General features: G+C 37.1%; 2 protein-coding genes across 3 annotated transcripts in view; one reads left to right on the top strand and one right to left on the bottom strand.

Annotated features, from left to right (window-relative positions):
* The window catches only part of LOC129000891 (uncharacterized), a 157,380-nt gene that overhangs the window by 113,006 nt on the left and 25,243 nt on the right, over positions 1-19,131 (bottom strand). The window lies entirely within an intron of this gene.
* LOC129000468 (uncharacterized) lies at positions 9,306-11,933 on the top strand. The gene has a single exon (XM_054427431.1). The coding sequence runs from the start codon at positions 9,306-9,308 to the stop codon at positions 11,931-11,933; it is 2,628 nt and encodes an 875-aa protein (XP_054283406.1).

The following is a 19,131-nucleotide window of genomic DNA, read 5'->3' as shown; positions in this document are numbered from 1 at the left end:
ATTCCATGAAAAGAGCGGTACGTTATTGCTGTGCGCAATAACCATTGCAATAATAAGTAGACTGTTGTGCAGAATCAGAAAATAAAACTAAAAATAAATAAGTAAGGATGTTGAGCGGGTAAAAAAATAGCAAGCTGAAGAGATTTTTTAACATTACATGGAGTTGAAGAAAAAGATTAAATAAAGAAATACTACATTCAGTAGTTAGTTAGATCAATCCGTAAACTACTTGAAAACTTTAAGTCTATGGTATATTTTGTATCCCAACACGAACAGGATTCCAAATAAAAAGAAGGTATGTTCTCATTAGTCCCCCGCTCACAGTTAAATTTAAAATTCGATTGTCTGATTCCAAGCAAGATACGTAGATCCCGATACCAGATGACCTCTTCAGTGTCATCTCGCAAATAATGTCATGGTGACCAATTAACCCATAAGGCCCATGTTAAATTTCTAATAGTTTAAGTTCACGTAGGGAAAAGCCCTGTGGTCTGATTTGTACCATTTCAGATTTATACCTTACCATGGTTAGTTACTATGACTGTGCTAAATTTCGTGCAGATCGTTTCAGCTGTTCAGGAGGAGTATTTGTAAAACAAAAGCAGGAGTGTAGTATAGGAGCTTCGCTTCGCTCCGATCAAAACATTCTAATGGCAAACAAATACAATATTTAAAGGTAAAATTAAATTTAATAATTTATTTTTGTAAAAAAATACAACCGACTTCAAACGCTCTAAAAAGAATGAAATAATTTCAATAAAGTAAACTTTTGTATTAGGCAAGCTCACGTATTTTAAGTCGGCGCGGCTCTATGATGATTTTTGATACAAAATTGAAAGAGGGTGTCCATATTGCAGGTGACTATCTATAACTAAAGGTGTTAATCTGCATGTCTTTCTCATAGTTATGCGTTAAGCGTTATTTTATTACCGTAATCAGAGATCGGCATTATAGTGGTATTGACGAGTATGTTTAAAAAGATTATAACGCATTTAAATGTTTCTAACTTGGAAAAGTAACGTTTTAATACTAAACTAGCTTCTTTTCCCTATCATAACATCAAACTAAATTATTTTCCTATTCATATAGAACATTTGTGTGTGTTATTTTCATAATTAAATTAAATGCATTTATTCTGAAGTAAACATAAAATACAAGAAAATATTTCCTTTAATATATAAACAAAACAGTTCAGTATGTTTTTTTTTATATATTTATGTTATCCAGCTACAATTTATTGATTTTCAAAATACACACACAATATTTAATTTCAATCATATTTGCAGTTTGAGCCGCGCCGACTTGAAATACGTGAGCTTGACTAATACAAAAGTTTACTTTATTGAAATTATTTTATTCTTTTTAGAGCGTTTGAAGTCGGTTGTATTTTTTTACAAAAATAAATTATTTCATGATTTTTAGTGACTGTATAATTTTTTATGTATTAATTACTTGAGGTTTTTTTATAAGCAAAACTGTTTGAAACAATCAAAAGTTCCACAGAACAATGATTATTTTTTTTAACTGCTTGAGTCACCTGTTCAGGTTACATAATCAATGGGTATGAAAATTAACATTTTAAGATACTCCTTAAGAAAGAAAGAGTTGTCCATTACATTAGGCCTAATGAAAAACTAATTGTCTTTTCTAGATATATGAAATGTCAGACATCATCGTTTCTTGCAATCGGTGTACTTCTACATTATAAAAAGAAATACAGTAACGTCTCAAGCCTCTTGGAACAATATGAAAGTTATTCCTCAGCTACCAGCACTAAAAAATCTCTCAAAAGTGGAAAATTAGTCGTTAACACGTATAGTACCTTTGGAAAATATTATATGAAAGATTGCTTCAGCTAAAAGTGGTGTAAGTCATGTAGGGGGTTTTGTTTGCTCAAGATATAGCCTAGTCGAAATTGCAAATCATCTTCCTCTAGGACTTTCCGAAGCAGGCATAATAGTATTGATATGTTGTAGTAACTGGGTAGAGAATATTAATATACATTCCACATCTGCAAATGAAATATGTATATGAAAGATTGGTTCAGCTAAAAGTGGTACAAGCCATGTAGGTGGTTTTGTTTGATCAAGATATAGCCTAGTCGAAATTGCAAATCATCTTCCTCTAGGACTTTCCGAAGCAGGCATAATAGTATTGATATGATATAGTGACTGGGTAGAGAATATCAATAAACATTCCAATATCAATCCATATCAACAGACATTCCATATCAATAGACATCTGCAAATGCATGTTTAGTAATTAAAATATTTAACACTTTTAAGACAATTGACGATTATGCACTGTCACACTTCTTAGGTCGTGTAAGGAATAATTGCATTTAATTTATATTTAGACCTGTTTTACGAATGCTTTGGTTCTCACAATACACCTTTATTTGTCAACATCATACAGCTATTCACTGAAACATATATGTTTTTGTAAGTCAGAATATTCAATACTAAAAACAGAATTACTGTATACACAAATCAGGTCAAACGTTAAAATACATTTTTTATAGTAACCAAAACAAAATGCATTTTTCTCAATGTAATTCATTTAGGCTCCATGGCAAGAAGTAGTTTATTGATCAATATGAAGCAACTGTTTCATGAAGAATTGTCTTTAGCTTAATTTAAATGGTTTCAACTAACAGCTGTAGGAATGTTATTATTATTTATTGCCTTCTCTGCACAAATGTAAACAATCTGCACAAATGTAAACAAAACAAATGTTGAATATTTAAGGTTTTCAGAATTTTTCACCAAAACAAATATTATACTTAAACATAATATATAAGGTACCAAATAGAAACTCTCCTGGTTATTTTGGTGGTGGAACCACACTGATCGGTAAAAGAATCACAGAGAAATTGGTGAACATACATAGAAAAAAAATCGCCACAAACAAATTTAGAACCTCCTCCTCTTGTTGGTAGTGGGGAAGTCGGTTAACAAATCAGCTGTTATCGAATCCATCTACAACAACAGTGTAAAAGTAAAGCTGAGTTGACATCATTTGTGTTTCACATTTTTAAAATACTCCAAAGAACTCTATTTTTTCGGAAAATTAACAGCGGATTCCAATGTTTACAACAGAATCATTATTTTCTAAACCAGGTAACACACCACTTTTTGAGTCACGTTTACATATTCTAAATCCACAACAAAATATTTAAGACATTCTTTGGAAGTATTTGTTGACAACAAATATGTATTCAAGTTTTAAACTCTACTTCAGTCGATACATTAAAATGTAAACGAGCACTCTGTAAAAATAGTTAAACGAATTGAGAAGATGTGTTTCGCAATACGTTCTTGAATGGATGAAAATGGTTTAAGGGCTGTGTATATTTATTGTGTAGCTTCTTTAATCGCCTGCCGAAGAAACAAATATCTTGCCTTTTTAACCGACACTATCAACAAAAGGAGGAGATTCTCAATTTGTTTGTGGCAATGTTTTAAGCCGCAAGAGTGCTTAATAAATTAACCTCACTCCAGCTGATTTTACCGACGACTTGCTTGTCTACAAGAGACCATAAACCAGCTCCTTTAGTGTAGCGAAAGGATTTTAACGTTTTTATCGACGCAAAAACATCAACACACCATCTTAGCGCTTGTCCCCGTTTTGTCGTTGTTACTTGACACACAGAAGGACGACTGGACAAAGAGGGCAAGCCAGCAATTGACCTATCTCAGATGTGTTTCATTTTTCTTTTCACATTTGAACGATATTTCTAAGATATTATTTCGTGTTGGTTATGATATACTCGTATAATCATCTTTAATTGGATTGAGCAATCATCTTTAACTCCTGTTGGAAGTAAACAATAAAAGATGACATCATAGAAAAGGATTTTATAGTGCAAAACATTTATTTTCATGTATATACATTTTATTGGCATAAATTTACTTTGACATGACAATTAAATAGGGAAATGATACCAGTGTATTAAAGATATACTTTTTCCTTATAAGGTTAGAAGAGAAAATTTATTTTCGTCAAAGGTCTAGTGTTTAAGTTATTGGTAAAACTAGTCTTTCTTCCTTATTTGCTTGTGTTGGAATCAGAGTGTGTTTATGGATGTGGTATAGTGTTAAAGACCAAACCGATGGCCAAAATGGAATTATACTTTGGATCAAAGTAATAATTCTCAAGAAGTTTATTTTAATTTTAATTAATGAGGTTGATTTACTAGATTGATATAAATTTAAAAAGAAAAAGAAAAACACTCCTGTAATGATTTCAGTTCAGTGTAATAAGTCTCCGTTTAGGGTTTAATCCAACAAAATTTCACCACCCGCATTTTTGTTAAATCTGAGCTTTCAAAGACCTCACACGCCAACAAAAATACATCTGATGATTACATGTCAATGAAATTAAGCTAAAAGTTCAGTTTATAAAAGAAGTATTCTGGAATCAACGGATACTATTTTGCATTTTTATACAATATCCTGCTGTTATAGTCACATCATTCTTCTCTTTAAATATTTAGAAGGTGCTTGTTTAGTGCAAACGTGTAAGCCAACGTTTATTCGAACGATTTCACGAACCATTGTGATCAAACTAACTATGAAAATGGGCTTTATGGGGGTTTTGGAAGTAAACATTGGGGTTTCCCATTTTTCGACCCAGGAATTTCTTTTTAGACCATTTTGTAGAGTCCATAAAATCATTTACTATTTTGAAACGTTGTTTTACACTTAAACAGTTTGAAAAATTAGTTTAAAACTACCATGTAACTATTATGGAAAATAAGTAAACTTTTGTAGTTTGCTTCTTTATGGATATAATTTGATCAAATTCGCTAAATTTATTTATTTCATACTAAGCTATTATCATTTAACTAATAAAACGCACTTCTGTGCCTTCCCTGTAGTAGCAAACCTGAGTACTTATAAAACCTAATGTTATTTAAGGGAATATTTTAGTGAAACCCCAATGAGGCAATTAGAAATTCACTTAATCAACAGTTTTTGGTGGTAGTTATAGATTACCTGTTGCAAGCAAAACCACACGAGTAAAGTTGTGAGCAGTAGGCCTATAGGGTTTAGGATTTATAATTGGTCAATCATGATAATAGACAACCTTAGCTATTTTTCCATGAGGTAAATAGTATTATATAATGTTATCGAATACGCTTATAGATGTAGATAACCTTGAACAGTTGACGAACCCTTAATTATTTCTCTTAAAACGTTCATCACTCGAAATCTTACTATGGTTTAATCATGTTGTCTTGTATAACTAAAGGAATATTTATTAACCTTACGGATTGTTCAAGTTGCAACATTTGCCGGAAGCAGTTATCAACTAACCCAGTCTGCAGAGATATCAAGTTAGCAGAACCCAAAAGAGACATTAATCGTGAAAATGAGCTTTTAATAGCGCCATTAAGAGGAATAATTTGCTGTGTACTGGAATCAACCCCTTAATTGTTATTCAAGTATTTCTCCATGTTTAAGTCCAAAGTTAAAATAATTAACTTCAATTCCCTATGTAGTTCCTAATAAAATAATACAATAGTTTTTTTCATAACAGCAAATTAACAATATACAATACATATTATATACCACGTCTTGGTCTTATGTGTGTAAAAAATTGAATTGAAAACCAGGAGTACGTGTTAAGGAACGCCACTGACTAACAAGTACGCAAAATAATCAGCACGATTTTAAGCCAAACCACAAAATGGCGTTTCAGCATTTGCATGCGAATGGCAAATTGCAGGTATTGCATGGTGTAACACCAAGCCTCAAACACTATACGTATAAACTATACTTACGTGTAGCCTTGGGTTTCCGGCCCCCTGTGCGTAAAAATTACCGGTGCTGAACTTAGCTTAACAACAACATTGTAGTAATCTACCGTTAGTAGGGTACGCTGTACTTGGGCCCGCCAATCAGAGAGCAGCATTTCATCCCCACCCCTCCCCTAGGCCACGCCCATCAGCCAATCAGAGAGTAGCATTCCCCCTAGGCCACGACCCCTAGCCAATCAGAGCGCAGCCCTTTCTCTAGGCCACGCCCCCTAGCCAATCAGAGAGCAGCATTCCCTCTAGGCCAATCAGAGAGCAGCATTTCCTCTAGGCCAATCAGAGAGCAGTATTTTCCTTAAGCCGTGCCCTAGAATTTCCACGTGGTCTAACCTCACATGTGTTCTAACCTCACTTTTTATTTTCCCGCCAAATAACATAACCTCACTTCCCCCAGCAAATATTGTAAATGTGATTGGTAAGGATTGAACCAGTGAACCTCTTAGATCAACGACTTATGCTACTCCTACTATGATACAACACCATACTAAAAATCAACACATCACCCCGACTGGAAATGAAACTTTGGTAATTGGTAAGAATCGAACCTGTGAACCTCTGGCTCATACACAGTCTTATACACAACCAACTGCTAGGAAGAAACATTATTCAGATTAACCATCATTCCAACAATACATAATATCTATGAAATGTTTATTATATGTTCAACAATTGGTGGCCTTTAGAAAGGCCATTTTTGTTCTCCATAGTAAAGTTCTGCTTAAGCCTTTTTCCAGTCGGTTAAACAATGGATATGGGAATTATAATTTACTTTGTCATTGTTATGGACTGTAGTATATAGGTATATGTAAATAAAACTCAGCAAATACTGTAAATGTGACTGGTAAGGATCGAACCCGTGAACCTCTGGCTCATACACAGCCTCATACACAACCAACTGCTAGGAAGAAACATTATTCAAATTAGCCATCATTCCAACATTACATAACATCTATGAAATGTTTATTTAACGTTCAACAATTGGTGGCCTTTAGAAAGGCCGTTTTTTGTTCTCAATGGTAAAGTTCTGCTTAACCCTTCTTCTTGCCGGTTTTAACGGTGGATACGGGAATTATCATTTGTTTTGCCATTCTTATGGACTGTAGTATATATAGTAAATAAGACTCAGCAAATATTGTAAATGTGTTTGGTAAGGATCGAACCCGTGAACCTCTGGCTCAAGTCCAAGTGTATATGACTGTGGCGACAACCACATACACAGCCAGAAACATTATTCAGATTAACCACAATTCCAACAATACCTGGAATCTATGAAATGTTAATTTAATGTCCAACAATTGGTGGCCTTTAGAAAGGCCGTTTTTTGTTCTCTATGGTAAAGTTTTGCTTAAGCCTTCTTCAAGCCGGTTTTAACAGGGGATACGGAAATTATCATTTGTTTCGTCATTGTTACGGACTGCAGCTTAAAGGTACATGTAAGTAAGAATTAAAAAAATATATATTTTTTTATATGCTCTGTAAGTTAAGGTTGTCATTTACCGCTGTAGCTGCAATTCTGCCAATTCCTGACAACTATCTATCTATTATTTACATTTAAATTTCTCTATCTAAAAATACATAATGTCTAAGAAGAATTGATGCCCTTTATAAAGGCCGTTTTTTATGCTGGTTGGTAAAGTTTTGTTTAATGGCTTTTACTCCTATCTATTATTTACATTAATCTAAAAAGTATTTACAAACATTATATTTTTCAAAATTTCTACTTCTTCTTCTTCATCATCATTACTGTTCTTGTTCATTCTTGTTCATCATCATCATCATACTTGTTCGACGAAAACAAGGAAGTGTTAATGGTGTGTCTGGTTGCTGATTGGTTGTAATAAGCTTGTACCTGATTGGTCATAAATAGGTGATCTGTTGTGTGATTGGCCAATTTTTGCTATTTAAGCTTTCCAGTACTAATTTTCTTTCACTTTGCTTTTGGCAGTTGAACGTGTTGGACGTGTGCTCTTGTGTTTGACGTTTTGAGGTTATGTTTGCAAGTTTTTTCTTGTGTTAATTTTAGTCTGATTATTTATTGTGTAGTACATCAGTTTTATAGTAAGTGAATCAGTTTTATAGTACATCAGTTTTATAGTAAGTGAACATTGTTTCTTTTGTGTAACGTGTTGTGCAATCGGTGTGTTATATTAAGCTTTGTGAGCGCGCAGCTGTGCCCCCACCACATCTTGTGTCTCTGTGTTGTGTAATCCGTGTGCTATACTTAGCTTTGTGCGCGCGCAGACTGTGCCCCCACTAGAACTAGCGTATCTGTGTCCCTTTCACTTTCCTCTAGGTATTTGACGACGATGGATGTAAGTATGGCTGATAATGTATCTGATGAAGTAGTTGAACCCGTTAAAGTAGTTGAGCCTGTTACTTTGATTAGTACTGATCAAACTTATGTAAAAAAATTTAGATTGTATGGAAGTAAAACAGTATTTAAATTCACTAATCCACCTCCAGAGACTAATGAGATTGATTGGTTGAGACAAGGGTTTGCGCAAATTGTAAATAGTATGAAAGAGCAAGCATTTGAAAATGATCAACTTGGGTTTACTCTACAAAGTCTTAACTTGAAATCAAAAGCACCGGGCTATGTAAATTTTCGCCCTGCTAGTGAAATTGATGAAAATGTTTTGTGGCAAATCTTTGGTGGTATTGTGCAATCAAACTCTGAAACTATAAAGTCTACTGACACCTTTAAAGTGGAATGCACTAGAATTAACCTTCCTGTAGGTTCTGGGAAAGTAAGGCCTGGGTTTTACAATACGTTTGACGAGGAATGCAAGTCAAGACGGGGAATTGTTGTCATTAATAATAAAGATAAATTGTGTTTGCCCCGTGCAATTGTAGTGGCTATGGCCAATGTAACTAAAGATCCTGACTATAAAGCTGTGAGGCAAGATAAGGCAAATAGGCAAACAATCAGGGCTCAGGAACTTGTGCGTCGAGCTAGGGTTGAAATGCCAGAGGGTGGAGCTGGATCCCGGAGCTTGAAAAATTTCAGGGGTTTTTAAGGGACTACAAAATTGTTGTGTACAACTATGACAGGAAAGGACGTGATGTGTACTTTGAGAGAAATGTAGAAAATGCAAAATTCACACTAAATTTACTTTTTTATAATGGACACTACAATGTGATTAATAGTTTGACTGCTGCTTTTGTTTGTACATATTTTTGTGAAGCTTGTCATGTACCCTATGATCACAAAGGAGCCCACCGCTGCTCAAACATTTGTCCGCAGTGTCAGACCATCTCACCACCTTGTGTAGGGGAGAGTGGTGGTGTTTTGTGCCCTAAATGTAACATGACTTATAAAAATCAGAGATGTTTTATTGCGCATCAAGCTGACAGATGTAAAAATGTAAAGAAATGTCTTGACTGTGGGAAATTGGTTTGGATTAGAGAACGGTCCAAGCCTCATAAATGTGGCGAAGTATATTGTAAACCTTGTAGTTCATTTGAAGACCCTAACCACAAATGCTACATGAAACCTGACACAAGAAAGCTTAAATCTAAAGATTTTCTGTTTATTTTCTTTGACTTGGAAACCCGCCAAGATGAGTCTCTGCCCTCAGATCCCGAGTCTAAATTGCATAAAGTAAACTTGTGTGTGTCACAACAGTTTTGCTATCAGTGTATTGAGGTAAAATTTTGTATGGCTTGTAAAAATCGTACGCGAGTGTTTAGTTTTGAACCAGTCACTCAGTTCATGGACTATGTGATGCAAGTCCGTAAACATTTCAAAGATGTTTGTGTCATTGCACACAATGGGCAGGGCTTTGATTTCCAATTTATGCTCAAGTATGTGCTGGAGGATACAAAGTTCACTCCGAAACTTGTGATGCGGGGAACTAAGGTCATTTTGATGGAGATTGACAATGTGAGGTTTGTTGATTCACTTAGTTATTTCCCTATGCCTCTAGCTTCGCTGCCCAAAGCCTTTGATTTGCCCCCGGAAAAGAAGAAAGGCTATTTCCCCCACCTTTTCAACACCCTAGACAACCAAAATTATGTGGGCCCTATGCCGGCAAAGGAGTTTTACTGTCCAGAATCTATGTTTGAAAAATCACAAAAAGATTTTGAAAATTGGTACAATGATCAGGTTGAAAATCACGTTACATTTGACTTTAAAAAAGAAATCCTCGAGTATTGTATGTCTGATGTTGATATCTTGGCCCAAGCTTGCTTAAAGTTCCGTTCAATTTTCCTGGAAGAGTGTAATGTTGATCCGTTTCTCGAGGCTGTGACCATTGCCAGTGCTTGTAACTTGGCTTTTCGCAGGAACTTTTTGAAGAAAAATACTATTGGCATCGTTCCTAAAAATGGCTATAGGCTTACAGACGCTCAATCGGCCATTGCGTTACAGTGGCTATCATGGGAAGAGGAGAAACGCGGAGTTAGAATAGAACACGCTGGTCGTGGAAAAGAAGTTAAGATCAATGGAATGAAAGTTGATGGGTATGACGGTCAAAATATTTATGAATTTCAAGGCTGCTATTGGCACGGATGCCCTAAATGCTTTCCCTATGACCGTGAACTTGCTTTGAAAGAGGACCCCTCTGACTCACTTCACTTGCGATATGAACGGACCAAATCAAAAATAGCAAAGTTGGGTGATAACGTTGTACAAATGTGGGAATGTGAGTTTAGACAGTTAAAAAAGACAGAAAACCTAAAACATCTAGACAAGTTGCCGATCCTCAACAATTTACCCCTGAATCCGAGGCAAGCATTTTTCGGTGGTAGAACCGGGAACGCCAAAACTTACCACAAGTGTGTGGAGGGAGAAACCATTGAGTACGTTGATATATGCTCACTTTACCCTCGGGTATGTAAATATGGCAAGTACCCTGTGGGCCATCCAACGATCTATGTAGGTGACAGGGAATGTAGAGAGAGAGGTCTCAATGTTGAGGGTCTATTAAAGTGCAAAGTACTACCACCACGTGATCTTTACCATCCTGTGCTCCCGGCCAAAATGAATGACAAGTTAATGTTTGTTTTGTGCGCGACTTGTGGAGACGGTCAGATTCAAAGTGATTGCGACCACGAATGTGGTGACAGAGCACTAATTGGGACATGGACCATGGACGAGATTCGAAAAGCTGTAGAAAAGGGTTATGTTGTACTCGACATGTATGAACTGTGGGAGTATAAGGTAGCCACCTATGAAAACGGTGGGTTGTTTACTGACTTTATAAATAAATTTCTAAAAATGAAACAGGAAGCGTCTGGGTTCCCTAGCTGGTGTGAAACAGAGGAGGATAAGGATCAGTACATTAAGGATTATTTTAAAAAAGAGGGTGTCCAACTGGAAAAAGACAAAATTATCAAGAATGGTGGTTTGAGGTCATTGGCTAAACTGATGTTGAACTCTTTTTGGGGGAAATTTGGACAGCGGGAAAACCAGACTAAAGCTACAATTGTCAGGGACCCAAAAACACTTTTCAAAATGTTAACTAGCCCTGAAATAGATGTAAATAAAGTACAGATTGTCAATGAAGAGGTTCTTGTTGTTAGTTGGGAGTATATTGATGAGGTTGGGGAGCCATTGCAAAATGTAAATGTTGTGGTGGCAGCTTACACCACTGCCCAAGCGAGATTGAAGCTCTATGAGCATCTAGATGCCCTGGGCGGTCAGGTATTGTATTACGATACTGATTCTGTACTATATGTATATAAGGGTGGATTGTACAGAGTTCCTACGGGAGATTATCTAGGGGAAATGACCGATGAGTTGGCCGAGTATGGACCAGGTTCATACATAGTAGAGTTTGTATCCGGAGGGCCTAAAACCTATGCATATCTTGTGTGGTCGACTAACAAACAAAAATTGATTCCCGTATGTAAAGTAAAAGGGCTCACATTAAACATGAAAACTTCTAAAAAAATTGGATTTGACAGTTTGAAAGAGATGGTTCTTGGTGATGCTGCACAAACAATGGACATTGAGGAAAATAGAATCAGACGAACAAAGGATAGGAATATAGTTACAATCAGTGAAGTCAAACAGTTTAAAATTACGGGACCAAAGAGGAAACATAGTAGCAATTATGATACACTTCCATATGGGTTTAAAATGCAAAAAACTCACCAAAATCTCAACTCCTGAATCATCACTATCTTTCACGTACTCCCAGTCCCCAACATCCACCTCGTTCTAGCCATTCCACCCTCCTTGCTACCAATTAAACCCAAATACCGAATTTGTGTCTTCGTCTTCTTTTTCTTCGCTTAAATTTAAAAATTAACAAATCCTACACCATAAATAATTTTGAATGAAATCATTTACAACCAACACTAGAGAGATCATGTTGGACACTGAACACATGTTGCACATGCTGCACATGTGTAGCGCTCCCCTCTCCACTATCGCTACATGCCTTAATGGCGGCATACGCAGTTTTTCTTGGCGGTAACGGTGGTGGCCTTAGATCCAGGGGTTGAAGTTCTTCGTATATTGGCTCCACCGGCTCGCGTTTGATGGAAAACACCCAGCCGAAACATGATGCGAAGCACATGGTGACTGAGATCCAACTGGAGTGGGGCTATTTTTAAATCTGTTTGTACATTGAGGCGCTCAAATCTGGAGGGACTTGGGCTACTCCTTGTGCATGTGTGAATGCTATTGGTCACTGGCGCGGCCGACTAAAAAGCCCATAAACCATGAGTGAATGTTGGTCACTGGCACGGCTGACTAAAAAGCCTGTAAACCATATGTGAAGGTCACTGGCGCGGCTGACTAAAAGGCCCGTAAACCACGTGTGGAGGGGTAAGTGTCATTCCACTTGGAACCTTTACACCACCATGTTGTCCCTACTCGAGTTTTCAGCTAGAACGATTACTGATAATCTGTTTCTTTTAAATACTGTAAAGCAAGCAGCAATCCCACCTATGATTAAAGATTAAATATTCTATTACCACCATGAAAACTGCGGCTATGTCTACTACTATATTTGTTTTTTCGACAATGAAGAGTCTTGTAAGGATTTTGGAGAGGCAGCAAATATTTCTTTCCGACGGTTTGGAACGATTGTATGTGTACCAAAATTTAAAACTCCAAGAGATAGATGCACCGTCTGTGCAGCACGTCTATACAAATGGACCAGATTGAGATGTTCCTGTTTACAATCCATGATCACATCCTTGAGAAGGTGGTAAGAGACGTTTTGGGGGAACGGAGACGGCAACTAGTTTGTTTTTGGAGGCCGTCACGAGCTGTGGCGGTGGAGGGGCCGCAGCTTTTCTGGGGGCAAATAAAAAGATAGTCTATTCTATTTGGAACATTCTAACCATCATGTTGTCCCTGTCCGAGCTTCCAATTAGAAAGATTTACACAACCGTCATCCTTTTAGTTTATGTAAAAGAAAGTGTTGATCTTCCATCAACGCTATGGCAGGACAATTTGAACTATCATAAAGAAAACTGTGGTTATGTAACCCTAAAATACTACGAGTCTTTTCGAGGCTCTAGTAGGTTATGTATTGACTGTGGAAGAATGGTAAATCTTCCTTCTCACTTAAGGCGAAGAGACATATAAGGCGATACATCTATCCAAAGTTTAAGGTCCCAAAAGAAACATGCCGCATTTGCATGGCTCATTTATTTATCTTCCATAAAGTCACTTGTAAATATTGTAAAATCTAAATGTAAAAAAAGAATAATAAACGGAGATGGCAACTAGTTTGTTTTTGGAGGCCATCACGAGCTGTGGCGGTGGAGGGGCCGCAGCATTTCTAAAAACTTAATAAGTTATCAATACACTGTTAAGTTGTATCATTTTAACAATGGATGTCAGACGTGCTATAGCTGAAGAGCTACACAAACCAGCTAGAAAGAATTACACTAGACGGAAAGTGACTCTTAAAGGGTTGAATGATTTGTACCAGGCCGATCTCGTAGAGATGCAGCCTTATGCAAAGTTAAATAAAGGTAATCGGTACATAATGACTATGATTAACTGTTTTTCAAAATTCGGTTTTGCAGTCCCGTTAAAAGATAAGACAGGTCCAGCAGTTGCCAAGGCACTTGAACCTATATTGATCAAACATAAGATGAAACACTTTCAAACCGATCAGGGAACCGAATGGTTTAATAAACATATTGGTGCTCTCATGAAAAAGTATAGAATTAACCATTATTCTACGTTTTCCGATTTAAAAGCTAGTATCGTGGAGAGATTTAACAGAACTTTGAAACAGTGGATGTGGAAAGAGTTTACCGCAAAGGGTACATATGAATGGTTATCATTACTTCCTGATATTCTCAAGCGATATAATAACTCGGTACATAGAACAATTGGTATGAAACCAAAAGATGTGAAACAAAATAATGTAAAGGAAATATTAAAAAGGATAAACAAGAAGGGAAAAAGGGTGGCACCAAAATATAAACTGGGAGATAGTGTTAGGATAAGCAAGTATAAAAGAGTTTTCACTAAAGGCTATCTGCCAAACTGGACAAACGAGGTTTTCACCATTTACGCAATCAAACCGACAAAACCACCTACATATGTACTCAAAGACCATAATGGTGAAATACTAAAGGGAGGGTTTTATGAACAAGAGCTAAATAAATCAATGACCGGAAATGTATATTTAGTTGAAAGAGTGTTACAACGGAAAGGAGATAAAATAAAAGTCAGATGGCTTGGCTTTGACAAGAAAAGTGACACGTGGCTTAGTAAAAGCGACATTCTTATTTAGAACATACATCCGGTGACGGCTACATGTAGATCAAGCAGCTGCATCCGGTCGTATTTATAAACGATAGGGTGAGTGTGCTACAATCAGTTGAACACGATGGGTGTGGCGCAGCAGAGCCCCCCTTTGACGTTAAGAAACTATGACAAGTATTTTGGCGAGGGTCTGGCATCTAAAAATAAACACGGCCATCTGTTACTAGACTTAATTCGCTGCTCCTTTCAGTCCCCAGCAACTCGGGTAAAACTAATATTGTGTTTAATTTATTATTCGATTCAAATGGTCTTCTTTTTAAAAATATCTACATTTTTGAAAATCCCTTAATCAGTCTAAATACCAGTTTTTACCGTTGGCTCTGCCTAAGGAAATGGGCCATTTTGCATATGGTGACAACAACTTGGTAGTTCATCCAAGTAAGACTAAACAGCATTCAAAAATGATATTTGATGATATATACTGTGAGAAACACGACAAATAATAAATAAATTATATAAATAAATTGGCTCAAAATTATTTTCAAACCACCTTATAGTACTGTATTACAAATTTAAATGATAAAATGCAAAGAACCGCTCGCTGGGATTCAAAAAAGGGTTAATTGAAAGGCTTCACCAAGTAAATAACCCATTACATTAGTCAAAGGACAAAAAAAGTGGGAGGTGGCAGATCTGTTATGGAGTGGCCATCACCGTAGGCTGCGGTGGTTTGGGCAGCCTACCCCAGAGGTTAGGACTCTTGGTGAAGCTCTGGGTTAACAAAAAGAACGCGCCGGGACCCTACGGCCTAGCCTAACAGCTTACCGTGGTGTGGAAACTGGGTCACTTACCTAAACTCCAAAGAACAGGTAGAATCTCTCCACAAACGAAACACACAGTGGAAGTACCTGGAAATTTAAATGATACAATGCAAAGAACCGCTCGCTGGTTAACTCGTCATCATGGTAAGGATCTGTAACATACAATGGAGGTTTAATTACAACACTTTGCATTCTGTTTAAATTATTTATACAAAAGGCTAGGAAAAGATGTTCCTGCAGAGGGAAATTCTTCATTAGAACTGACATCTTTGTTGTAACTCTGGTTCTGTTTATTCGCTCCCCAGTGGATACTAGTATTGCTTCCAAAGAGTCTCGGATGTCTTCCCAAAATGCAGGTGCTGTACGGATCATTTCTAGGACATTAATATCCTCCATAAAGTGGTTAGTTAGCCATAGTGTGTCCTGCAATTCCACTCTGACAGTCTGTACTACTGTCAAGATATCAACTAGCTCGTAACCTTCCGGTAGATTGCAGCTCCATCTCTGTAAAATGTCGGCCAGCCTAAACTCTCGAATTTGTTGGCGGTCGGCTTCAACTTGGCACGATACACACCGAGCAGCAGACTGTCGCTTCTGGAAACATAGGTAAGTATATATCAGCACCATCAATAAAAAATGAATTACACACTCTAGATCAAATAAATTTATCGAATATCGGTTAGTACCAGAATTTTACTAAACACTGTCCGTACTCCATAGTCTACACAGCCACTCTAATTGACAGGCATCTTGTGGAAGCCAAGGATGAGGCTAGTAATTCACGCGTGAGCTTGAACCAGGCAACACAGCTTCCGACAATTTACACTACATTGAGCCCTGTACAAAGATCTCAAGAACCTCAATTATCAACATCTTTAGGGTTGCCAAGAGCTCTCCCGCAATGAATGCGATCTCGTCCCGAACCATCAACTTCAACAGGAAGACCTAGGGTAAGGTGATCGGGTTTGGGGAAAATACATATAGGTATACATTTAGACATACAATAATACTTACCTATGTTTCCAGAAGCGACAGTCTGCTGCTCGGTGTGTATCGTGCCAAGTTGAAGCCGACCGCCAACAAATTCGAGAGTTTAGGCTGGCCGACATTTTACAGAGATGGAGCTGCAATCTACCGGAAGGTTACGAGCTAGTTGATATCTTGACAGTAGTACAGACTGTCAGAGTGGAATTGCAGGACACACTATGGCTAACTAACCACTTTATGGAGGATATTAATGTCCTAGAAATGATCCGTACAGCACCTGCATTTTGGGAAGACATCCGAGACTCTTTGGAAGCAATACTAGTATCCACTGGGGAGCGAATAAACAGAACCAGAGTTACGACAAAGATGTCAGTTCTAATGAAGAATTTCCCTCTGCAGGAACATCTTTTCCTAGCCTTTTGTATAAATAATTTAAACAGAATGCAAAGTGTTGTAATTAAACCTTCATTGTATGTTACAGATCCTTACCATGATGACGAGTTAACCAGCGAGCGGTTCTTTGCATTGTATCATTTAAATTTCCAGGTACTTCCACTGTGTGTTTCGTTTGTGGAGAGATTCTACCTGTTCTTTGGAGTTTAGGTAAGTGACCCAGTTTCCACACCACGGTAAGCTGTTAGGCTAGGCCGTAGGGTCCCGGCGCGTTCTTTTTGTTAACCCAGAGCTTCACCAAGAGTCCTAACCTCTGGGGTAGGCTGCCCAAACCACCGCAGCCTACGGTGATGGCCACTCCATAACAGATCTGCCACCTCCCACTTTTTTTTGTCCTTTGACTAATGTAATGGGTTATTTACTTGGTGAAGCCTTTCAATTAACCCTTTTTTGAATCCCAGCGAGCGGTTCTTTGCATTTTATCATTTAAATTTGTAATACAGTACTATAAGGTGGTTTGAAAATAATTTTGAGCCAATTTATTTATATAATTTATTTATTATTTGTCGTGTTTCTCACAGTATATATCATCAAATATCATTTTTGAATGCTGTTTAGTCTTACTTGGATGAACTACCAAGTTGTTGTCACCATATGCAAAATGGCCCATTTCCTTAGGCAGAGCCAACGGTAAAAACTGGTATTTAGACTGATTAAGGGATTTTCAAAAATGTAGATATTTTTAAAAAGAAGACCATTTGAATCGAATAATAAATTAAACACAATATTAGTTTTACCCGAGTTGCTGGGGACTGAAAGGAGCAGCGAATTAAGTCTAGTAACAGATGGCCGTGTTTATTTTTAGATGCCAGACCCTCGCCAAAATACTTGTCATAGTTTCTTAACGTCAAAGGGGGGCTCTGCTGCGCCACACCCATCGTGTTCAACTGATTGTAGCACACTCACCCTATCGTTTATAAATACGACCGGATGCAGCTGCTTGATCTACATGTAGCCGTCACCGGATGTATGTTCTAAATAAGAATGTCGCTTTTACTAAGCCACGTGTCACTTTTCTTGTCAAAGCCAAGCCATCTGACTTTTATTTTATCTCCTTTCCGTTGTAACACTCTTTCAACTAAATATACATTTCCGGTCATTGATTTATTTAGCTCTTGTTCATAAAACCCTCCCTTTAGTATTTCACCATTATGGTCTTTGAGTACATATGTAGGTGGTTTTGTCGGTTTGATTGCGTAAATGGTGAAAACCTCGTTTGTCCAGTTTGGCAGATAGCCTTTAGTGAAAACTCTTTTATACTTGCTTATCCTAACACTATCTCCCAGTTTATATTTTGGTGCCACCCTTTTTCCCTTCTTGTTTATCCTTTTTAATATTTCCTTTACATTATTTTGTTTCACATCTTTTGGTTTCATACCAATTGTTCTATGTACCGAGTTATTATATCGCTTGAGAATATCAGGAAGTAATGATAACCATTCATATGTACCCTTTGCGGTAAACTCTTTCCACATCCACTGTTTCAAAGTTCTGTTAAATCTCTCCACGATACTAGCTTTTAAATCGGAAAACGTAGAATAATGGTTAATTCTATACTTTTTCATGAGAGCACCAATATGTTTATTAAACCATTCGGTTCCCTGATCGGTTTGAAAGTGTTTCATCTTATGTTTGATCAATATAGGTTCAAGTGCCTTGGCAACTGCTGGACCTGTCTTATCTTTTAACGGGACTGCAAAACCGAATTTTGAAAAACAGTTAATCATAGTCATTATGTACCGATTACCTTTATTTAACTTTGCATAAGGCTGCATCTCTACGAGATCGGCCTGGTACAAATCATTCAACCCTTTAAGAGTCACTTTCCGTCTAGTGTAATTCTTTCTAGCTGGTTTGTGTAGCTCTTCAGCTATAGCACGTCTGACATCCATTGTTAAAATGATACAACTTAACAGTGTATTGATAACTTATTAAGTTTTTAGAAATGCTGCGGCCCCTCCACCGCCACAGCTCGTGATGGCCTCCAAAAACAAACTAGTTGCCATCTCCGTTTATTATTCTTTTTTTACATTTAGATTTTACAATATTTACAAGTGACTTTATGGAAGATAAATAAATGAGCCATGCAAATGCGGCATGTTTCTTTTGGGACCTTAAACTTTGGATAGATGTATCGCCTTATATGTCTCTTCGCCTTAAGTGAGAAGGAAGATTTACCATTCTTCCACAGTCAATACATAACCTACTAGAGCCTCGAAAAGACTCGTAGTATTTTAGGGTTACATAACCACAGTTTTCTTTATGATAGTTCAAATTGTCCTGCCATAGCGTTGATGGAAGATCAACACTTTCTTTTACATAAACTAAAAGGATGACGGTTGTGTAAATCTTTCTAATTGGAAGCTCGGACA

Source organism: Macrosteles quadrilineatus, unplaced genomic scaffold (genome assembly GCF_028750875.1).
Source record: "Macrosteles quadrilineatus isolate MER2022 unplaced genomic scaffold, UCM_ALF_1.0 Scaffold_8__2_contigs__length_117827958, whole genome shotgun sequence".
In the NCBI taxonomy this organism is placed as follows: Eukaryota; Metazoa; Arthropoda; class Insecta; order Hemiptera; family Cicadellidae; genus Macrosteles; species Macrosteles quadrilineatus.
This window is presented reverse-complemented; position numbering and strand designations above follow the sequence as displayed.

Coding starts and splice junctions, on each gene's coding strand:
- LOC129000468 (XM_054427431.1), top strand. CDS start 9,306: ATGAAACCTGACACAAGAAAGCTTAAATCTAAAGATTTTCTGTTTATT.